The sequence below is a fragment of the Salmo trutta genome, chromosome 14 (genome assembly GCF_901001165.1).
Source record: "Salmo trutta chromosome 14, fSalTru1.1, whole genome shotgun sequence".
NCBI lineage: Eukaryota > Metazoa > Chordata > Actinopteri > Salmoniformes > Salmonidae > Salmo > Salmo trutta.
This window is the reverse complement of record NC_042970.1, coordinates 84,432,947-84,457,733: the sequence shown is the minus strand read 5'-3', so window position 1 is coordinate 84,457,733 and position 24,787 is coordinate 84,432,947. Positions and strand designations below refer to the sequence as shown.

The 24,787-nt window shown below is 43.1% G+C and overlaps 1 protein-coding gene across 7 annotated transcripts in view; it reads right to left on the bottom strand.

Moving 5' to 3' along the window:
* Positions 1–6,996: 6,996 nt before the first annotated feature.
* Positions 6,997–24,787, bottom strand: part of LOC115147726 (uncharacterized) — a 31,117-nt gene continuing 13,326 nt past the window's right edge. For 3 of the 7 annotated variants that reach the window (XM_029690018.1, XM_029690023.1, XM_029690019.1), the window contains 21 exons: positions 23,567–23,846; positions 23,183–23,352; positions 22,762–23,056; positions 22,202–22,356; positions 20,516–20,795; positions 20,132–20,301; positions 19,711–20,005; positions 19,151–19,305; positions 17,638–17,917; positions 17,254–17,423; positions 16,833–17,127; positions 16,500–16,618; positions 15,701–16,358; positions 15,575–15,603; positions 15,385–15,467; positions 15,061–15,275; positions 14,621–14,877; positions 14,332–14,466; positions 12,526–12,673; positions 9,236–9,262; positions 6,997–9,111 (listed from right to left, as the gene is read on the bottom strand). In XM_029690018.1, the coding sequence (XP_029545878.1) occupies positions 8,795–9,111; positions 9,236–9,262; positions 12,526–12,673; positions 14,332–14,466; positions 14,621–14,877; positions 15,061–15,275; positions 15,385–15,467; positions 15,575–15,603; positions 15,701–16,358; positions 16,500–16,618; positions 16,833–17,127; positions 17,254–17,423; positions 17,638–17,917; positions 19,151–19,305; positions 19,711–20,005; positions 20,132–20,301; positions 20,516–20,795; positions 22,202–22,356; positions 22,762–23,056; positions 23,183–23,352; positions 23,567–23,846 (4,533 nt within the window). In that variant the 3' untranslated portion in view covers positions 6,997–8,794. The remainder of the gene's footprint in view (positions 9,112–9,235; positions 9,263–12,525; positions 12,674–14,331; positions 14,467–14,620; positions 14,878–15,060; positions 15,276–15,384; positions 15,468–15,574; positions 15,604–15,700; positions 16,359–16,499; positions 16,619–16,832; positions 17,128–17,253; positions 17,424–17,637; positions 17,918–19,150; positions 19,306–19,710; positions 20,006–20,131; positions 20,302–20,515; positions 20,796–22,201; positions 22,357–22,761; positions 23,057–23,182; positions 23,353–23,566; positions 23,847–24,787) is intronic. The other 4 variants (XM_029690024.1, XM_029690022.1, XM_029690020.1 and 1 more) reach the window with 4 other exon arrangements.

Sequence of the window (24,787 nt, the reverse complement as noted above, 5' to 3'; positions counted from 1 at the left end):
AGTATCTATGGTAACATTCTGTTTCCTCCCCACTGTCTCCATGTCAGTATCTATGGTAACACTCTGTTTCCTCCCACCTGTCTCCATGTCAGTATCTATGGTAACATTCTGTTTCCTCCCCACTGCCTCCATGTCAGTATCTATGGTAACACTGTTTCCTCCCCACTGTCTCCATGTCAGTATCTATGGTAACTCTCTGTTTCCCACCACCACTATAAAATGTATTTCCCTCCCTGTTTTCATCTCCCTCTCTTTCTCTCTCTCCCTCCTCTCTCTCTCTCTCTCTCTCTCTCTCTCTCCAGGTTGATAGTGGATGGCAGGACAGCACCGACCCCCCCCTCCCCTCACCCCCCCTCACGGGGCACCGGGCAGCGTGCACTCGGACACCTCAAACTGAGACACACACTCGCCCCTACCCCTCTACCCTTCAAATTCCACTTCCTCCACCCTCACACAGCCACCCCTCTACCCACCCAATCCCTCACCTGTATCTCAAACTAACCCAAGTCCCAAATATGCCCCCCCCCCCACATATCAGTCGTACCTCAAGCTGAGACAACTTCCCCCTGCTTTACCTGTACCTGAGCACCACTCTCCCCCTCCACTCCCGTTGCACCATAACCCCCTAGCTCTTCCCTCCCTCTCTCTCCCCCCCTCTCCCGCCTCCTCTCTCCCCCGCCTCCCCCCCTCTTTCTCCCTCCTCTCCTTCCCTCCGTTGTCTGACATCACTCTTTTTCTTTATTTTTATAACCACTTATTTTTCTCTCGTTTTAAAAAAAGATAATTTAGTCACATGTAGTTTTTTTTTCTAATACTGTTTCACAAAGACGCACCAGCCGCGTGTGTTGGAGCCTGACGTGGACGCATCATGTTACTCAAAAAGAATAATAATAATAAAAAAATGCATAACAAGAAAAATAAAGAAAAAAAATCTAATGTTTCTCGTCTTCCATGCATGTAGTCCCTTTTAGGTGTTTAGCAACGATTGTATTTTTCCTTTTACTTTTTAGACTTTTTAATAAAAAAAAAACAGTTGCTACAGAGACATAATGTACACAACGGAAAGTTCTAAATGGCAGAAAATAACCAAAAATGAATAAATACATTGTATGTCAATTATTAAGCTCTGTCTGCTGTCTCATTTTATTGTGGAGGGTTGGACGATCAATATACATTACATACACTATATATACAAAAGTATGTGGACAACCCTTAAAATGAGTGGATTCGGCTATTTCAACCACACCTGTTGCTGACAGGTGTATAAATTCGAGCACACAGCCATGCAATCTTCATAGACAAACATTGGCAGTAGAATGGCCTTACTGAAGAGCTCAGTGACTTTCAACGTGGCACCGTCATAGGATGCCACCTTTCCAACAAATCAGTTCATCAAATTTCTTCCCTGCTAGAGCTGCCCTGGTCAACTGTAAGTGCTGTTATTGTGAAGTGGAAACGTCTAGGAGCAACAACGGCTCAGCTGTGAAGTGGTAGGCCACACAAGCTCACAAAATGGGACCGCTGAAGTGCGTAGTGCGTATAAATCCTTTGTCCTCAGTTGCAACACTCTACCGAGTTCCAAACTGCCTCTGGAAGCAACGTTAGCATAAGAACTGTGATGAATCGCGCTTCACCATCTGGCAGTCCGATGGACAAATCTGGGTTTGGAGAACGCTACCTGCCACAATGCATAGCGCCAACTGTAAAGTTTGGTGGAGGAGGAAAATGGTCTGAAGATGTTTTTCATGGTTCGGGGCTAGGCCCCTTAGTTCCAGTGAAGGGAAATCTTAATGCTAAAATTACGTTCTAGATGATTCTGTGCTTCGACTTTGTGGCAACAGTTTGGGGAAAGCTCTTTCCTGTTTCAGCATAACAATGCCCCCGTGCACAAAGCGAGGCCCATACAGAAATGGCTTGTTGAGCTCGGTGTGGAAGAACATGATACACCTTTGGGATGAATTGGAATGCCGACTGCGTGCCCAACATCAGTACCCGACCTCACTAATGCTCTTGTGGCTGAATGTAAGTAAGTCACCGCAGCAATGTTCCAACATCTAGTGGACAGCCTTCCCAGAAGAGCAGAGACTGTTATAGCAGCGAAGGGGGGGACCAACTCCATGTTAATGCCCATGATTTTGCGATGAGATGTTGGACAAGCAGGTGTCCACATACTTTTGCTCATCTAGTGTACAAAATAAGAACATTTTGTTTAATTACTGCCAATATATTAACAATACAAAACGCTACTCTATGCTGTATGTCACAGTAGAAGTATCATGTCGCAGTAGAAGACCATTCAAATATCACTCGTTGATCTTGTAATCTACAAACATAAATTCATTGGTACCACTGATCAACAGTTATGTAAAAAAAATGACATTTACATTTTTAAAAAGCGTAGAAATACCATTTAAATAAGCTTCTGCACTATGTACAGATATAAAAATGTTTGTGTCACAACATTAAAATAGTCCCTTGTAGTCAGCTGCCAGTGTACCAGAGTCGCACAGTCAAGTTGTTTGATCGAAGATATTCTCACAGTGATGTCACCTTGTATGTTGACATATGTAAACAACAAGTTCCCTGTTGTGTGTGATGATGCCGTCTTGCTGAGTCTACATTAAATACTTGTAATTCAAGACATTCAAAATGTTTATGGTTTTGTAAATTGTGCCAATACACTGACTTCCTGTTCGCAGTTTGTGCCATGGCTGTGTCGAGGTGATGAGTATGGGTGTCTCTGTAGTGGGAGACGGCACCTTATTGAAGTGAATATACCTACATGAATGTATTTCTATTGCTATATCAGAGCACTTGGTTATGTACACTATCTCTAGTAACTAATGTTTTATTTCTCGTGTTTAGGATAAAAATTTAAAAAAAATACACGATTGTGTTCGCTGAAATAATCAGACATTAAGGAACTCCTGGGGAAGACAATAAATTATATTTACCCGCTGTAGCGCCATCTTGTGGTGTAACTGTGGATAAAAACCTAACTTGTTTACACTTGTTAAAGGTCCCGAACAGTCATTCTGAGTCTGTAAAATAGCATTTTGAGTAACCAGGTTTCCATCCAACCATTTCATGCGGATTAATTACCTGATGCATGAAAGAAAGTCACGACCAGGCTGATGGAAACAGGAAATGCTTTTACACTTGTATAAATGCCGACAGACAATACGCTCATTCGACATGGCGGGCTCTTTTTGTGTCGGAAAAATTAATTATGGGAGAATTGGCGGTGGAAAACGCTGTATGCGCAAATATTGATACAGTAACCATCTTATCAAGGTAAACTTGTAGTCACGCGATATTGTGTGGTCCTCCCATTATGACTCGGGAAAGCATGCAGTTTATTAGGCTTCAGATTAAATAAATGCTAAACTTTACAGGGTAGTCATTTCCAATAAATATCGAGGGCCTTATTCTGGGGATATGTTGATCTATGCTTGGCTGCCGTTTGGCTAATACAAATTATCTCATAATGTAGGTCGCCTACCCGCACTTTATCTGTGAGCTGTTGACGAGAGCGCACTTGCCAAGACCAGACTGGGCACATTTGCTATTTAGCGCAACAGTTTTTGTGACAAAATCATCAGTAGAGCTGAAAATGCTATGGAAACCCATTTAATTAATTTAGCTTTTTCATTCAGTACATAGGAATTTATTTGTATGTGCACTACGTCACCAGGCACAGCATTTTATCCACAATAGAGCTCGCCAGCTTGTAGTGCAAAAACCCGGAAATGAGTTACCTCTAGTTCTTTCAGCCATCCCTACGGGGAAAGAATAGGGTTTTGATATAAATGTCCAAAATAAGTCCGAGGTTAACACAGGCTTAGGAGATCTTATACGTTTTGTTCTATGACATATCAGTCAGTCAACATTAACTTTAAGAATTATGAAGCCTTTATTCTTTGTGTTTTTTATTATTACATAAATGTCCACACATTTACAAAAAGTGACATTAGCTGATGAAGATTATCTCAGAACAAAATGTATAAACTCTCCTAAGCCTGTGTTTACCGCAGACCTTATTTTCTGCAATTATCAAAAAAACTTACAAAAACACCATTCATTTTCCGTGGACTTTGACCAACGAACCATTGTGGAGTTAGTGCCTACAAAAAAACGGGATTCATATTTCTCTCTATAAATCAGTTTGATGGAAACACATCTCTGGTGGGAAAAATGTATTTTGTGCCGATTTTTTGAATATTCGCATGAACATCTGTCTCAAACTGGATGGTAACCTAGCTACAGACTAAATCATCACCCATAATATTTTGCCCCGATAAAAATTATCTCATGTCAAACTACCAGGAAGTCTGAAAAGACAGACTGAGTGGGGGGGGGGAGCTAATAGGCTGGGTAGCTCACTTTTGAAACCGCCTATGTCAAGCAACATGGAGGCAGTGTTGCATTGAGATTATATCAAACGGATTTGCTGATAGACAAAGCAATTCAAAGCATGGTTTCACAAATGGTTTGGTTATTGTAACAGCATCAATGTAGAAATAATGGTGGCTATATAATTTAGCTAGCTAGCCCAAATGGAATTTAGCTAGCTAGATCATCATGGACAATTTTTGTTGAAACTTTACAGGGTGAGGTCTGGGTACGTTACATCAAATCAAATCAAATGTATTTATATAGCCCTTCGTATATCAGCTGAAATCTCAAAGTGCTGTACAGAAACCCAGCCTAAAACCCCAAACAGCAAGCAATGCATGTGAAAGAAGCACGGTGGCTAGGAAAAACTCCCTAGGAAAAACTCCCTAGAAAGGCCAAAAACCTAGGAAGAAACCTAGAGAGGAACCAGGCTATGAGGGGTGGCCAGTCCTCTTCTGGCTGTGCCGGGTGGATATTATAACAGAACATGGTCAAGATGTTAAAATGTTCATAAATGACCAGCATGGTCAAATAATAATAATCATTGTAGTTGTCGAGGGTGCAACAAGCACGTCCGGTGAACAGGTCAGGGTTCCGTAGCCGCAGGCAGAACAGTTGAAACTGGAGCAGCAGCATGGCCAGGTGGACTGGGGACAGCAAGGAGTCATCATGCCAGGTAGTCCCGAGGCATGGTCCTAGGGCTCAGGTCCTCCGAGAGAAAGAAAGAGAGAAGGAGAGAATTAGAGAGAGCATATTTAAATTCACACAGGACACCGGATAAGACAAGAGAATACACCAGATGTAACAGACTGACCCTAGCCCCCCGGCACATAAACTACTGCAGCATAAATACTGGAGGCTGAGACAGGAGGGATCAGAAGACACTGTGGCCCCATCCGATGATACCCCCGGACAGGGCCAAACAGGCAGGATATAACCCCACCCACTTTGCCAAAGCACAGCCCCCACACCACTAGAGGGATGTCTACAACCACCAACTTACCGTCCGAAGACAAGGCCGAGTATAGCCCACAAAAATCTCCGCCATGGCACAACCCAAGGGGGGGGAGGGGCGCCAAGCCTTACATATAAACACACTGAGTGTAGAAAACATTTAAGAACACCTTCCTAATATTGAGTAGCACCCCCCTTTTTGCCCTCAGAACAGTGTCAATTCGTTGGGGGGCATGGACTCTACAAGGTGTCGAAAGTGTTCCACAGGGATGCTGGTCCATGTTGACTCTAATGGTTCCCACAGTTGTGTCAAGTTGCCTGGATGTCCTTTGGGTGGTGGACCACTGTTGATACACATGGAAAACACCCTCTGAATGGCACACACACACAATCCATGTCTCAAATGTCTCAAGCCTTAAAAATCCTTCTTTAACCCGTCTCCTCCCCTTCATCTACACTGTTTTAAGTTGATTTAACAAGTGACAATAAGGGATCGAAACTTTCACCTGGTCAGTCTGTCATGGAAAGAGCAGGTGTTCATAATGTTTTATCCACTCAGTGTATATTGACTGTAAGACAACATTCATATATCATGACCATCAATGATGTCAAGAGTTTGTATGAATCTCATGTTTGGCATGTCTCTTGATGTAATGACCTGACAATTAGTCTGAGTTTTGGGCTACCCTTCCCCCACTTTTGTTTCATGCTGGTGAAAAACCTAGCTAGCCAGTAACTAGCTAACACCAGATACAGATGAAAGCGGAAACCTATAAGTATATTTGCCTTAGAAAGTATATTGACAGGTTTCCCCTATTCATCGAACACGCTGCTATGTAAACCACACCATTCTGCGATGTTGGTTACAAGGCGGTAGTTATTTAAATTAGGTAAGAAAATGAGATGTTACCATTGGTGTATTCAAATTTGAGGATTTTGTGGCGTCACAAAAAGCCCTTTATATCCCCAGCTCCTGAATCCAAGTGGTGGACAAGGGGAGGGGACTTTATGATAAAACTTTATCAATGCAGAAGCAACAGTAATTTTTCATACTTTGATCTGATTTAATCCAAATATTATCACATTTCATGAAAAACATGATTTTGACTGTGCAGGACCTTGAACAAAATAATTCACTTGATAAAGTGCCAGACCATAAAGAATATAGTAGTTACAGTTTATGGTGCAGTTTATGAGCTAGGTTAAACTGCAGGTAGAATCAACATGGATCACACAAAAATAATTTTACAACACAGAACCATTGGCAGAATGAGTTCTTCACAATTGAATTCCTCATATTATCATTGCTTATGATTTTATGAGACTAAGACAAGTACAAGGTTTAATGAGACCAGTTACCTGTAGACTTCACTTCTGCTGGTGAGGCTGTGTATTAAAAGAGGGAGATGTACAATGGTGAAATAATCAATTGTATCATAATTCAATTAAATCAACAACAGCAGCACTACTACTACAGCCATACAATTATGATGACAGTTCCTAAATGTAACAGTCACCATCTCTGAAGCTCATGTCATATACAGTACTAGTCAAAAGTTTGGACACACCTGCTCATTCAAGGGTTTCTGAGTGAAGACATCAAAACTATGAAAAAAAAAATATGGAATCATGTAGTAACCAAAAAAGTGTAAACATAAAATACATTTTATATTTGAGTTTCTTCAAAGTAGCCACCCTTCGTCTTGACAGCTTTGCACACGCTTGGCAGGCAAGAAAATGGCCTGGCCGAAATCCTCCCCCCCATGAATGTCAACTAACCAGATTGCAACCAGGTAAAGATGATAAAATAAAGAGCAATATACAATTTCTAAGACATCGTTTAACAAACAATCAGAAACATTGTGGGGATGGGATCAAGTGAGCAGGTTGAGGAATAATTAACCCATTAAAATAATAAACCTACATTAGGATTATTGTTTTGTGGAGAAATTATCATTATTTAACTGTCTACATCATTTCAAGGGCTACATTATCAAGGATGGTTCTCAGTTTGTCAGCAAGTTGCGGTTCTAGTTGTGTGAAGGAAAGATGACAGTCAACATATAAACAAGGAACTGAACTTCTAGAGAACAGACTAATTGTTCCCTACTGTTTCACCTCTCTCTCTAACTTAGACAGATCATTCTGGTTCCTCCTCCTCAGGGTCTTCAGTGTGATCTCCACAGCTCCCTCAGGACCGTATCTCCCCACCATCTGATCCACTGTGACCTGACTGTCAGCGTTCCTCAATTGCCAAACAGCCAGCCCCTAATCGGGTACAGATTTTTAGATAAAGGATATACAGTATTTGTAATCTCAAGAGCGAGTTGCGTCTATATTTCCTGAACAATCACAAAAGGAGACCACTAGTCCCTATTGTTGTAAAATAATGTCATTACATTTTAAAAGATGCTCTTAAAAATACCATTATATAAACGTATACAATATATCTAAACAGAGATATATCTGGTGTTCAGCCAGTACAGCTGTCCATATACACTATATCTAAACAGAGATATATCTGGTGTTCAGCCAGTACAGCTGTCCATATACACTATATCTAAACAGAGCTATATCTGGTGTTCAGCCAGTACAGCTGTCCATATACACTATATCTAAACAGAGATATATCTGGTGTTCAGCCAGTACAGCTGTCCATATACACTATATCTAAACAGAGCTATATCTGGTGTTCAGCCAGTACAGCTGTCCATATACACTATATCTAAACAGAGCTATATCTGGTGTTCAGCCAGTACAGCTGTCCATATACACTATATCTAAACAGAGATATATCTGGTGTTCAGACAGTACAGCTGTCCATATACACTATATCTAAACAGAGATATATCTGGTGTTCAGACAGTACAGCTGTCCAGTACAAGTCAGTTGTCTGGTAGATGTTAACTCTCACATGTTGTTGTCTGAGACCTGTCCAAGATGATTCAACATTCACCATGTTCCAGATAGAAATTCAATGAACAGATATATAAAAATATAAAACATTATACAAATCAAAATATATACAAATATAAATTAATAAAATATTCCTCCATCATATTTGGAGACTATTAAACACATCAGAGTCCCTGATCTTGTAGTCTGTAACCAGTGTACCAGAGTAACACAGGTAGGTTGTCTGGTAGACAGTAGCTTAAACTACAGACTGATGGGAGTGCTGGTGAGAATGGTGTCCAATCACATTACACACCAACCACCTCTGGTCAGGATGGCTCCTCCTCAAAGTACTGCTCTCTGTCTCTCATAAATGTTTTGATATCTTCTGAGGTTGTGAGGTGGTATCCATGGCTACATCTGTCTGTCTGTCTGTCTGTCTGTCTGTCTGTCTGTCTGTCTGTCTGTCTGTCTGTCTGTCTCTCTCAGATCATGTAGTAGTATAGTGATATAATATATCCTGATGAGGTTGTATCCATGGCTACCCGTCTCAGACTGACTGCTCTTCTAGGTCATCGACCAGGCAGGGATCTACTTCCTTCAGGACCTGGTAGAAGTGTTTCTGGGCGTGAGCCCCCTTCCTCACCACCATGTCCAGCAGGGCTTGGTTCTGTATGGTCTTGGTGGATTTACTGACCACCTCCTCCCTCTCTTCGTCATTCAGAACCCCACGATCCCGGAGACGCAGGAATAAGGGCTGTAAGAGTCCCAGGCGAGTCTCTAGAGCCATCCTGTGTTTTGTAATGAAGGCTCTACTATGGGCGGTAGAGGGGTTGGCAGGAGGGGCTGCAGGGGAAACAGCTGAAACTGGGAGGTGGAAATGATGTATTAAAACCCTATCTAAGATGACAAGATACTGTCTAGGATTAACTTTAGTTTGTTATTAAGAGGTTTATAATGGTGGTGAATGTCAGTGGAAGGTCAACAGTACCTGTAAAGGTGACATCTGTTGGTGAGGCTGAAAAGAAGAGGTGTTTTACTATCTGATAAAAGGTATGTTCATTATAACCAACCATAATCATATGATATAATATATTTACATTAATTAATTCAGGGCTCATCTGTTAAAGAGACCTTGGTCTCAGTATGGCTCCCTGATAAAAAATGCTACCACCACTACTACTACTACCTCTACTACTACAACTACCACCACCACCACTACTGCTACCACCACTACTACTACCACTACCACCACCACCACTACTACTACTACTACCACTACCACCACCACTACTACCACTACCACCACTACTACTACTACTACTACCACCACCACTACTACTACTACTACCACTACCACCACCACTACTACCACTACCACCACCACTACTACTACTACCTCTACTACTACAACTACCACCACCACCACTACTGCTACCACCACTACTACTACTACCACTACTACTACAACTACCACCACCACCACTACCACTACTGCTACCACCACTACTACTACTACCACTACTACTACAACTACCACCACCACCACTACCACTACTGCTACCACCACCACCACTACTACTACTACCTCTACTACTACAACTACCACCACTACTACTACCACTACCACCACCACTACTACCACTACCACCACCACCACTACCACCACTACCACTACCACCACTACTACTACTACCTCTACTACTACAACTACCACCACCACCACTACTGCTACCACCACTACTACTACCACTACCACTACCACCACCACCACTACTACTACTACTACCACTACCACCACCACTACTACCACTACCACCACTACCACCACTACTACTACCACTACTACTACAACTACCACCACCACCACTACCACTACTACTACAACTACCACCACTACCACTACTACTACCACTACCACCACCACTACTACCACTACCACCACCACTACTACTACCACTACCACCACTACTACTACTACTACTGCTACCACCACCACCACTACTACTACTACCACTACCACTACCCCTACTAATACTGCTACTACTACTACTACTGTTACTACTGCTACTACTACTACTACTGTTACTACTGCTACTACTACTACTGTTACTACTACTACTGCTACTACCACCGCTACTGCTACAACTGCTACTACTACAACTGCTACTACTACCACCACTACTACCACCACCACCACTACTGCTACCACCACTACTACTACCACCACCACTACTGCTACCACCACCACCACCACCACCACTACTACTACTACCACCACCACTACTACTAACACTACCACCACCACCACTACTACTACTACCACCACTACTACTACCACCACTACTACTACCACCGCTACTGCTACCACTACTACTACTGCTACCACTACCACCACTACCACCGCTACTGCTACCACTACTACTACTGCTACCACTACCACCACTACCACTACTACTACTGCTACCACTACCACCACTACTACCACTACTGCTACCACCACTACCACTACTACTACTACTGCTACCACTACCACCACTACTACTACTGCTACCACTACCACCACCACCACCACTACTACTGCTGCTACCACTACCACCACTACTACTGCTACCACCACCACCACCGCTACTACTACCACCACTACTACTACCACCGCTACTGCTACTATTGCTACTACTACCACCACTATTACTACTACTACTACTGCTACCACTACCACTGCTACCACCACTACAACAAAAAAAATGCATGAAATGTATGCATTCACTACTGTAAGTCGCTCTGGATAAGAGCGTCTGCTAAATGACTAAAATGTAAATGTACTACTACTGCTACCACTACCACCACCACCACCACTACTACTACTGCTACCACCACTACCGCTACCACTACCACCACTACTACTACTACCACCACTACTGCTACCACTACCACCACTACTACCACCACTACTGCTACCACTACCACTACTATTACTGCTACCACCACTACCACTACTACTACTACTGCTACCACTACCACCACTACTACTACTGCTACCACTACCACCACCACCACTACTACTGCTACCACCACCACCACTACTACTACTACTACCACCGCTACTGCTACTATTGCTACTACTACCACCACTATTACTACTACTACTACTGCTACCACTACTGCTACCACTACCACTGCTACCACCACTACTAAAAAAAATAAAAATGCATGAAATGTATGCATTCACTACTGTAAGTCGCTCTGGATAAGAGCGTCTGCTAAATGACTAAAATGTAAATGTACTACTACTGCTACCACTACCACCACCACCACCACTACTACTACCACCACTACCGCTACTACTACCACCACTACCACCACTACTACTGCTACCACCACTACTACTATCACCACTACTACTACCAGCACTACTACTACTACTACCAGCACTACTACTACTACTGCTACTACTACCACCACTACTACTACCACCACTATTACTACTTCTACCACTACTATTACTACTACTACCACCACCACTACTACTACTAACACTACCACCACCACCACTACTACTACTACTACTGCTACCACCACCACCGCTACTACTACCACTACTACTACCACTACCACCGCTACTGCTACTATTGCTACTACTACCACCACTATTACTACTACTGCTACCACTACCACTGCTACCACCACTACTAAAAAAAAGAAGCTAAATGACTAAAATGTAAATGTACTGCTACCACTACCACCACCACCACTACTACTACTGCTACCACCACTACCGCTACTACTACCACCACTACCGCTACTACTACCACCACTACCACCACTACTACTACTACTACTACTGCTACCACTACCACTGCTACCACTACTACTACTACCACCACTACTACTATCACCACTACTACTACCAGCACTACTACTACTACTACTGCTACCACTACCACTACTACTACTACCACCACTACTACTACCAGCACTACTACTACTACTACTACTACTACTACTACTACTACTACTGCTACTACTACTACTGCTGCTACCACTACTGCCACCACTACTACTACCACAACTACTACTACTACTGCTGCTACCACTACCAGCACTACTACTACTGCTGCTACCACTACTACTACTGCTGCTACCACTACCACCCCTACTACTACTACTATTGCTAGTACCGCTATTGCTACTACCACTACCACTACTGCCACCACCACCACTACTGCTACTACTACTATTGCTACTACTACTGCTACTAATACTACTAATTTGTGTTACCTGGAAGCCAGACAAGTCTTTCCCAGACAGATTCTTCACCACCATTTTCTTTCAGAAGAAGATTAACTTGCTCAACAACAGTTTGTATGAACAACTGGAATGTTGGGAAGTAGTTTTCATAGGATTCAAAATCCACAAATTCTGCATCCTGGTAGAACGATAAAGTGTTAGTCTATCAATGATATAATAATTAAATACACTGCTCAAAAAAATAAAGGGAACACTTAAACAACACTATGTAACTCCAAGTCAATCACACTTCTGTGAAATCAAACTGTCCACTTAGGAAGCAACACTGATTGACAATAAATTTCACATGCTGTTGTGCAAATGGAATAGACAACAGGTGGAAATTATAGGCAATTAGCAAGACACCCCCAATAAAGGAGTGGTTCTGCAGGTGGTGACCACAGACCACTTCTCAGTTCCTATGCTTCCTGGCTGATGTTTTGGTCACTTTTGAATGCTGGCGGTGCTTTCACTCTAGTGGTAGCATGAGACGGAGTCTACAACCCACACAAGTGGCTCAGGTAGTGCAGCTCATCCAGGATGGCACATCAATGCGAGCTGTGGCAAGAAGGTTTGCTGTGTCAGCGTAGTGTCCAAAGCATGGAGGCGCTACCAGGAGACAGGCCAGTACATCAGGAGACGTGGAGGAGGCCGTAGGAGGGCAACAACCCAGCAGCAGGACCGCTACCTCCGCCTTTGTGCAAGGAGGAGCAGGAGGAGCACTGCCAGAGCCCTGCAAAATAACCTCCAACAGGCCACAAATGTGCATGTGTCTGCTCAAACGGTCAGAAACAGACTCCATGAGGGTGGTATGAGGGCCCGGCGTCCACAGGTGGGGGTTGTGCTTACAGCCCAACACCGTGCAGGACATTTGGCATTTGCCAGAGAACACCAAGATTGGCAAATTCGCCACTGGCGCCCTGTGCTCTTCACAGATGAAAGCAGGTTCACACTGAGCACATGTGACAGACGTGACAGAGTCTGTAGACGCCGTAGAGAATGTTCTGCTGTCTGCAACATCCTCCAGCATGACCGGTTTGGCGGTGGGTCAGTCATGGTGTGGGGTGGCATTTCTTTGGGGGGCCGCACAGCCCTCCATGTGCTCGCCAGAGGTAGCCTGACTTCTATTAGGTACCGAGATGAGATCCTCAGACCCCTTGTGAGACCATATGCTGGTGCGGTTGGCCCTGGGTTCCTCCTAATGCAAGACAATGCTAGACCTCATGTGGCTGGAGTGTGTCAGCAGTTCCTGCAAGAGGAAGGCATTGATGCTATGGACTGGCCCGCCCGTTCCCCAGACCTGAATCCAATTGAGCACATCTGGGACATCATGTCTCGCTCCATCCACCAACGCCACGTTGCACCACAGACTGTCCAGGAGTTGGCAGATGCTTTAGTCCAGGTCTGGGAGGAGATCCCTCAGGAGACCATCCGCCACCTCATCAGGAGCATGCCCAGGCGTTGTAGGGGCTACTGAGCCTCATTTTGACTTGTTTTAAGGACATTACATCAAAGTTGGATCAGCCTGTAGTGTGGTTTTCCACTTTAATTTTGAGTGTGAATCCAAATCCAGACCTCCATGGGTTGATAAATTGGATTTCCATTGATTAATTTTGTGTGATTTTGTTGTCAGCATATTCAACTAAGTATTTAATGAGATTATTTCATTCATTCAGATCTAGGCTGTGTTATTTTAGTGTTCCCTTTATTTTTTTGAGCAGTGTATATAAAGGTAACAACATAAGATCATGTTCATGTGCAAAGCAATGTCTCTTCTCTCTCTTGCTCAGATATCACCTGTGGTTGAATTAGATATTCATCTGTAAGATTTGTGGAGAAGTTGTATTTTTGGTTGGGAGTTAGTTGGCAGCGAGGATTTGTTTCAATGTAGATGTATTTGTCTCCATTCCTTCTTTTCCACTCCTCCAGCACCTTGGAATGTTTTCATAAAAATCACATATTATTTGTTTAAATCAGAAAACATTGTCCAAGCAATAACATTAACAAAACATGAATTCATGGTTCAATGTCCTGTGTGCTTGATTCAATTCAGCCAAAGTAGAGTTGACATTTCAGATAGTCTTACCTCCCTGATCACAACATTTCTGGGAAGCAACAACACATTCAGGATGGACCTCTTTTTAGGAACAACTGGGGGTTTGTAGAACAACAAGACAAGTGCTCGTATTGGAACGGTGGGTGAGTCTTCATCCTTGACTTCACCATAAGCAGAGAATCCACTGATGTTTATTATGATGTGTGTTTCTGTTATCTTATGTGGACAGATAAAATCCATGTTGTCATCAGCCACATGGGCTACAGACAGGAAGTCACATCCACCACCTGGGAAAGAAATATAACATTTAGAGCTTTCTCTGACCAACAAGACAAACACTGTTGAGACTATAGCAGAAAATAAAATACACAATAATGAGTAAATAATATGGAAATAATGAGAAAATTATCTTTCAGAAGAGTCCTGCAACATGAAAAGTGAAATGAACCCTTCATGATATTATTACTCACTATTGTAGATCTCACAGTGTGGGAGGTGTAGTTGACAGACAGACCCCTTAAGGCATGTAAACTTGAACAGGGGTCCTGCAGGCCTCTTTCTACTCTGGGCTAGAAGCCTCATGTCCCATGGGACTGTCCTATAGAGCACCTCTCCCTCTCCCTCCATCCTAAACACCAAGCCTGTTATACTGCACTGAAACAGACCTGCACTGGGGCACTGGAACCTGTAGAGCAAACAATGAAGAATTTCCTTTTGTGAGATTTCCTGGATGTAAGGTATTGTCATTCTTTCATACAAACTAACAACAAGAAACATTAAATATTTAAAGTTACCGGTACTCTCCCCTGCTGTCCTGATCATGGATTTCAGGTGTAAATTCATCAGATGTAAATTCATCTTTCAGGAGTAAATTCTTCTAAAATGTAGAAACAATAGAAACTGTAATTCAACCAGTAGTGTGAAGAATAGTTTTTAAATTAAAATGTTCCCTCTTTCAGTCTTTCTTTACAGTGAGGGTCTTACCATGTGATGGTGTTCCAGGAGAGGAGAATCTAAAGAGAACCAGATAAACATCAATCATCATGTTTTTCTATACAACTTCAACTTCATCATCGTTCCAGATTGAGATGTTTGCTGTATAGCTGTTACCCCTTTCTCTTCCCAACTCCTCATCCATCCTCTGGATGTTCTCCTGGGTGTTCTCCTGGATGTTCTCCTGGATGTTCTCCTGGATGTTCTCCTGGGTGTTCTCCTGGATGTTCTCCTGGATGTTCTCCTGGATGTTCTCCTGGATGTTCTCCTGGGTGTTCTCCTGGATGTTCTCCTGGATGTTCTCCTGGATGTTCTCCTGGGTGTTCTCCTGGATGTTCTCCTGGATGTTCTCCTGGATGTTCTCCTGGATGTTCTCCTGAGTGTTCTCCTGGATGTTCTCCTGGATGTTCTCCTGGGTGTTCTCCTGGGTGTTCTCCTGGGTGTTCTCCTGGATGTTCTCCTGGGTGTTCTCCTGGGTGTTCTCCTGGGTGTTCTCCTGGGTGTTCTCCTGAGTGTTCTCCTGGGTGTTCTCCTGGGTGTTCTCCTGGGTGTTCTCCTGGGTGTTCTCCTGGATGTTCTCCTGGGTGTTCTCCTGGGTGTTCTCCTGGGTGTTCTCCTGGGTGTTCTCCTGGGTGTTCTCCTGGGTGTTCTCCTGGGTGTTCTCCTGGATGTTCTCCTGGGTGTTCACAGATACTTCTGTGTTGAGACTGTTAGTCATCCCCAGTGGGCTCTTTAGGATGGGAGAAAAGCAGATCTCCTGCTTAGGAGGTGGGACCTAGATTTAAATCAACAGAATAGATAGAGACATACATGTATAACTGCAACATGTTCTATGTTAATTTGACCTGTCTTTTGTTCTATTGTTAACATGTTGGTCACCATGGCAGCAGTGAGATGGGCAGGGACAATCAGGCACCTGATATTTGATGAAGAACGGGGCTCTGCCAGTCAGTGGGACACAATCGTCCTTAATCTTTTTGCCCCTAGAAACTAGACCAGGCCAGGATGGTTCCTCACTTGTTCTCCTTTTCTTTCCTGCAGGGGTCATCAAAAAGAGAGAGAAAAAAGTGTAGAGTGAAAAGAGGGAGAGAGAGTTTAAAGTGTTGTTAGCTGGTTAACATACCAACAGGTTAGTGTAATAGTCAGTTAAGAAACAGTCAACATGCTGTGCGGGATCTTTGTGTGAATCTCTATCACTCAATATCCCAGATCTGAGTGTAATGATAGATCTATCGTCTGACTGTGTTACCTCTACTGTGATCTCTCTCTAACTTCTCTGCCAGATCATCCAGATTCATCCTCATCAGGATCTTCACTGTGATCTCCACAGCTCTCTCAGGGCCGTATCTCTCCACCATCTGATCCACTGTGACCTGTCTGTCAGTGTTTTCCAGCTGAGTTTCTGGGATGGGAGGAAAGGCAGTCAGGTAAGGTGAAAGCTGTTTGCTTGGAGTCAGTTCCTGCTGAAATATCTTCAGCTCGTCTGTGCTCAGCTCCTCCAGAGTGGCCAGCAGCAGAGCTTCTCTTTTCTTCTCTGTAGGTTTCTAAGAAAACAACAACAGATAGAATTTTAATATGTTGACAACCCTTTATTTCTGTCAGTCTGTCTGTCTCCATGTCTTTTACCAGGCGTGGGTTATGTGAACCTAAACATCCCCTCTCCTCCTCACCGTGACCAGTTCATATTTGTCCTTTGTGATTCCAGTGTCTTTGCTGCCTGCTGCCTCTCTGTCCAAGGCTCTAGAACTTCCAGCCAGATGGACATGTTTCTTCTCTTTCTCTTTGACACTGCCAGTGTCTGATGAGTCGCTCCACCATTTTGTTTCTGTTATAGATACAGCTATAGAAGATGAAGTGAAGAGAGATAATGGTGTTATTGCCTCATTACATTTTCCTGTTTATCTACAATTATCAATCTACATCATGTTGTCTTCGTTTAAGCAATTACAATGAGCCTGTCCTCCTATTGCTCCTCCAACCAGCCTCCTCTGGCTTAGACCTACACTGAACTGTGATTGTGATGTATAGATTGATGTACATTATTGTTATATTACCTCTAGTGTGAAATCTCACTAACTTCTCTGCCAGATCATCCAGATTCATCCTCGTCAGGATCTTCAGTGTGTTCCTCACAGCTCCATAAGGGCCGTAACTCTTCACCATCTGATCCACTGTGACCTGTCTGTCAACGTTCTCCAGCTGACTCTCTGGGATGGGAGGAAAGCCTAACATCCAGCCACTAGTCAGGTTAGACTGAAATGTCTTCAGCTGTTCTTCAGTGAGCTCCTCCAGAGTGGTCAGCAGCAGAGCTGGAACAGCCAATATTTGGGGTCTCTAAAAAGGTGACAAGATATAAGTAAAGGGATAGACATACTGACTACTGATATAAAGAACATGAACATAACCACACACACACTCATTTCTCTAACAGTGCAAGATCATATTACAAAATGAGAAGGTGTGTGTGTGTGTGTGTGTGTGTGTGTGTGTGTGTGTCGGGATGCAGCCTGAAACCCACCCTACGGTTACATGAGAGATTAGTTAATTATCTAGACTATATGTGTGTACTGTATCATTTCATACTGTAGAACTGACTATGACAGTAAGTACAGGTGTTTAACATATGAGGGTAGAACTGACTATGACAGTGAGTACAGGTGATGTAACATATGAGGGTAGAACTGTAGAACTAACTATGACAGTGAGTACAGGTGAAGTAACATATGAGGGTAGAACTGACTATGACAGTGAGTACAGGTGATGTAACATATGAGGGTAGAACTGTAGAACTGACTGACAGTGAGTACAGGTGATGTAACATATGGGGGTAGAACTGTAGAACTGACTATGACAGTGAGTACAGGTGATGTAACATATGAGGGTAGAACTGACTATGACAGTGAGTACAGGTGATGTAACATATGAGGGTAGAACTGTAGAACTGACTGACAGTGAGTACAGGTGATGTAACATATGGGGGTAGAACTGTAGAACTGACTATGACAGTGAGTACAGGTGTTGTAACATATGAAGGTAGAACTGTAGAACTGACTATGACAGTGAGTACAGGTGTTTAACATATGAGGGAAAAACTGACTATGACAGTGAGTACAGGTGTTTTAACATATGAGGGTAGAACTGTAGAACTGACTATGACAGTGAGTACAGGTGATGTAACATATGAGGGTAGAACTGTAGAACTGACTATGACAGTGAGTACAGGTGTTTAACATATGAGGGTAGAACTGACTATGACAGTGAGTACAGGTGATGTAACATATGAGGGTAGAACTGACTATGACAGTGAGTACAGGTGATGTAACATATGAGGGTAGAACTGTAGAACTGACTATGACAGTGAGTACAGGTGATGTAACATATGAGGGTAGAACTGACTATGACAGTGAGTACAGGTGATGTAACATATGAGGGTAGAAGTGTAGAACTGACTATGACAGTGAGTACAGGTGTTTAACATATGAGGGTAGAACTGACTATGACAGTGAGTACAGGTGTTTAACATATGAGGGTAGAAGTGATCCTACACTTCTCTAACCGTCCTCTTACCTGTGAGCTGAGCTGTCCTGAGTTACCAGATATCGACGACAACTTATTGGATGAACCAGGGTGAAGGAAGGAGGGGGAGCTGGACAGAAGTGGGGGTTTTGCGCTGTAGATGGGCCTGGGTTGGACTAAGGACATGTATGAGGCAGTGGGACTACCTGAGAAACATGGGAAATAGAGGGGTAGATAGGAGGGGGGATAGAGAGTCAGTTAGGGTTCTTGTCTACAATCCTACTTCTCTGATCTCTCTAACATCTCTGCCAGATCATTCTGGTTCATCTTCCAGATTAGGAAGCTCAGGAAGAGATATACAGCCATGATTAGAAAGTCTCCTCTGTTTGTGAAATCTTCCCTACTGTATTGGTGATTGTATGTATGGAATGTAATGAATGTTGGATTGTTGTTTAATCATAATGGGGTCACCTGGATACATCCTCAATACAAATTACTAAAGAGAAGTCTGCTGAATGTTATTATGAAGTCAGTTGACAGTTGTTTCTGGTTAGACCTACACTGAACTGTGGTGGTGATGTATAGATTGATGTACATTCTTGTTATATTACCTCTAGTGTGAAATCTCACTAACTTCTCTGCCAGATCATCCAGATTCATCCTCATCAGGATCTTCACTGTGATCTCCACAGCTCTCTCAGGGCCGTATCTCTCCACCATCTGATCCACTGTGACCTGTCTGTCAGTGTTTTCCAGCTGAGTTTCTGGGATGGGAGGAAAGGCAGTCAGGTAAGGTGAAAGCTGTTTGCTTGGAGTCAGTTCCTGCTGAAATATCTTCAGCTCGTCTGTGCTCAGCTCCTCCAGAGTGGCCAGCAGCAGAGCTTCTCTTTTCTTCTCTGTAGGTTTCTAAGAAAACAACAACAGATAGAATTTTAATATGTTGACAACCCTTTATTTCTGTCAGTCTGTCTGTCTCCATGTCTTTTACCAGGCGTGGGTTATGTGAACCTAAACATCCCCTCTCCTCCTCACCGTGACCAGTTCATATTTGTCCTTTGTGATTCCAGTGTCTTTGCTGCCTGCTGCCTCTCTGTCCAAGGCTCTAGAACTTCCAGCCAGATGGACATGTTTCTTCTCTTTCTCTTTGACACTGCCAGTGTCTGATGAGTCGCTCCACCATTTTGTTTCTGTTATAGATACAGCTATAGAAGATGAAGTGAAGAGAGATAATGGTGTTATTGCCTCATTACATTTTCCTGTTTATCTACAATTATCAATCTACATCATGTTGTCTTCGTTTAAGCAATTACAATGAGCCTGTCCTCCTATTGCTCCTCCAACCAGCCTCCTCTGGCTTAGACCTACACTGAACTGTGATTGTGATGTATAGATTGATGTACATTATTGTTATATTACCTCTAGTGTGAAATCTCACTAACTTCTCTGCCAGATCATCCAGATTCATCCTCGTCAGGATCTTCAGTGTGTTCCTCACAGCTCCATAAGGGCCGTAACTCTTCACCATCTGATCCACTGTGACCTGTCTGTCAACGTTCTCCAGCTGACTCTCTGGGATGGGAGGAAAGCCTAACATCCAGCCACTAGTCAGGTTAGACTGAAATGTCTTCAGCTGTTCTTCAGTGAGCTCCTCCAGAGTGGTCAGCAGCAGAGCTGGAACAGCCAATATTTGGGGTCTCTAAAAAGGTGACAAGATATAAGTAAAGGGATAGACATACTGACTACTGATATAAAGAACATGAACATAACCACACACACACTCATTTCTCTAACAGTGCAAGATCATATTACAAAATGAGAAGGTGTGTGTGTGTGTGTGTGTGTGTGTGTGTGTGTGTGTGTCGGGATGCAGCCTGAAACCCACCCTACGGTTACATGAGAGATTAGTTAATTATCTAGACTATATGTGTGTACTGTATCATTTCATACTGTAGAACTGACTATGACAGTGAGTACAGGTGTTTAACATATGAGGGTAGAACTGACTATGACAGTGAGTACAGGTGATGTAACATATGAGGGTAGAACTGTAGAACTAACTATGACAGTGAGTACAGGTGTTTAACATATGAGGGTAGAACTGACTATGACAGTGAGTACAGGTGATGTAACATATGAGGGTAGAACTGACTATGACAGTGAGTACAGGTGATGTAACATATGAGGGTAGAACTGTAGAACTAACTATGACAGTGAGTACAGGTGAAGTAACATGAGGGTAGAACTGTAGAACTGACTGACAGTGAGTACAGGTGATGTAACATATGGGGGTAGAACTGTAGAACTGACTATGACAGTGAGTACAGGTGTTTAACATATGAGGGAAAAACTGACTATGACAGTGAGTACAGGTGTTTTAACATATGAGGGTAGAACTGACTATGACAGTGAGTACAGGTGCTTAACATATGAGGGTAGGAGTGACTCTGACAGTGAGTACAGGTGATGTAACATATGAGGGTAGAACTGACTATGACAGTGAGTACAGGTGTTTAACATATGAGGGTAGGAGTGACTCTGACAGTGAGTACAGGTGATGTAACATATGAGGGTAGAACTGACTATGACAGTGAGTACAGGTGATGTAACATATGAGGGTAGAACTGTAGAACTGACTATGACAGTGAGTACAGGTGTTTTAACATGAGGGTAGAACTGTAGAACTGACTATGACAGTGAGTACAGGTGTTTAACATATGAGGGTAGAACTGACTATGACAGTGAGTACAGGTGATGTAACATATGAGGGTAGAACTGACTATGACAGTGAGTACAGGTGATGTAACATATGAGGGTAGAACTGTAGAACTGACTATGACAGTGAGTACAGGTGATGTAACATATGAGGGTAGAACTGACTATGACAGTGAGTACAGGTGATGTAACATATGAGGGTAGAAGTGTAGAACTGACTATGACAGTGAGTACAGGTGATGTAACATATGAGGGTAGAAGTGTAGAACTGACTATGACAGTGAGTACAGGTGTTTAACATATGAGGGTAGAACTGACTATGACAGTGAGTACAGGTGTTTAACATATGAGGGTAGAAGTGATCCTACACTTCTCTAACCGTCCTCTTACCTGTGAGCTGAGCTGTCCTGAGTTACCAGATATCGACGACAACTTATTGGATGAACCAGGGTGAAGGAAGGAGGGGGAGCTGGACAGAAGTGGGGGTTTTGCGCTGTAGATGGGCCTGGGTTGGACTAAGGACTTGTATGAGGCAGTGGGACTACCTGAGAAACATGGGAAATAGAGGGGTAGATAGGAGGGGGGATAGAGAGTCAGTTAGGGTTCTTGTCTACAATCCTACTTCTCTGATCTCTCTAACATCTCTGCCAGATCATTCTGGTTCATCTTCCAGATTAGGAAGCTCAGGAAGAGATATACAGCCATGATTAGAAAGTCTCCTCTGTTTGTGAAATCTTCCCTACTGTATTGGTGATTGTATGTATGGAATGTAATGAATGTTGGATTGTTGTTTAATCATAATGGGGTCACCTGGATACATCCTCAATACAAATTACTAAAGAGAAGTCTGCTGAATGTTATTATGAAGTCAGTTGACAGTTGTTTCTGGTTAGGCCTACACTGAACTGTGATGGTGATGTATAGATTGATGTACATTCTTGTTATATTACCTCTAGTGTGAAATCTCACTAACTTCTCTGCCAGATCATCCAGATTCATCCTCATCAGGATCTTCACTGTGATCTCCACAGCTCTCTCAGGGCCGTATCTCTCCACCATCTGATCCACTGTGACCTGTCTGTCAGTGTTTTCCAGCTGAGTTTCTGGGATGGGAGGAAAGGCAGTCAGGTAAGGTGAAAGCTGTTTGCTTGGAGTCAGTTCCTGCTGAAATATCTTCAGCTCGTCTGTGCTCAGCTCCTCCAGAGTGGCCAGCAGCAGAGCTTCTCTTTTCTTCTCTGTAGGTTTCTAAGAAAACAACAACAGATAGAATTGTAATATGTTGACAACCCTTTATTTCTGTCAGTCTGTCTGTCTCCATGTCTTTTACCAGGCGTGGGTTATGTGAACCTAAACATCCCCTCTCCTCCTCACCGTGACCAGTTCATATTTGTCCTTTGTGATTCCAGTGTCTTTGCTGCCTGCTGCCTCTCTGTCCAAGGCTCTAGAACTTCCAGCCAGATGGACACGTTTCTTCTCTTTCTCTTTGACACTGCCAGTGTCTGATGAGTCGCTCCACCATTTTGTTTCTGTTATAGATACAGCTATAGAAGATGAAGTGAAGAGAGATAATGGTGTTATTGCCTCATTACATTTTCCTGTTTATCTACAATTATCAATCTACATCATGTTGTCTTCGTTTAAGCAATTACAATGAGCCTGTCCTCCTATTGCTCCTCCAACCAGCCTCCTCTGGCTTAGACCTACACTGAACTGTGATTGTGATGTATAGATTGATGTACATTATTGTTATATTACCTCTAGTGTGAAATCTCACTAACTTCTCTGCCAGATCATCCAGATTCATCCTCGTCAGGATCTTCAGTGTGTTCCTCACAGCTCCATAAGGGCCGTAACTCTTCACCATCTGATCCACTGTGACCTGTCTGTCAACGTTCTCCAGCTGACTCTCTGGGATGGGAGGAAAGCCTAACATCCAGCCACTAGTCAGGTTAGACTGAAATGTCTTCAGCTGTTCTTCAGTGAGCTCCTCCAGAGTGGTCAGCAGCAGAGTTGGAACAGCCAATATTTGGGGTCTCTAAAAAGGTGACAAGATATAAGTAAAGGGATAGACATACTGACTACTGATATAAAGAACATGAACATAACCACACACACACTCATTTCTCTAACAGTGCAAGATCATATTACAAAATGAGAAGGTGTGTGTGTGTGTGTGTGTGTGTGTGTGTGTGTGTGTGTGTGTGTGTGTGTGTGTCGGGATGCAGCCTGAAACCCACCCTACGGTTACATGAGAGATTAGTTAATTATCTAGACTATATGTGTGTACTGTATCATTTCATACTGTAGAACTGACTATGACAGTGAGTACAGGTGTTTAACATATGAGGGTAGAACTGACTATGACAGTGAGTACAGGTGATGTAACATATGAGGGTAGAACTGTAGAACTAACTATGACAGTGAGTACAGGTGTTTAACATATGAGGGTAGAACTGACTATGACAGTGAGTACAGGTGATGTAACATATGAGGGTAGAACTGACTATGACAGTGAGTACAGGTGATGTAACATATGGGGGTAGAACTGTAGAACTAACTATGACAGTGAGTACAGGTGAAGTAACATGAGGGTAGAACTGTAGAACTGACTGACAGTGAGTACAGGTGATGTAACATATGAGGGTAGAACTGTAGAACTGACTATGACAGTGAGTACAGGTGATGTAACATATGAGGGTAGAACTGACTATGACAGTGAGTACAGGTGTTTAACATATGAGGGTAGGCGTGACTCTGACAGTGAGTACAGGTGATGTAACATATGAGGGTAGAACTGACTATGACAGTGAGTACAGGTGATGTAACATATGAGGGTAGAACTGTAGAACTGACTATGACAGTGAGTACAGGTGTTTAACATATGAGGGTAGAACTGTAGAACTGACTGACAGTGAGTACAGGTGATGTAACATATGGGGGTAGAACTGTAGAACTGACTATGACAGTGAGTACAGG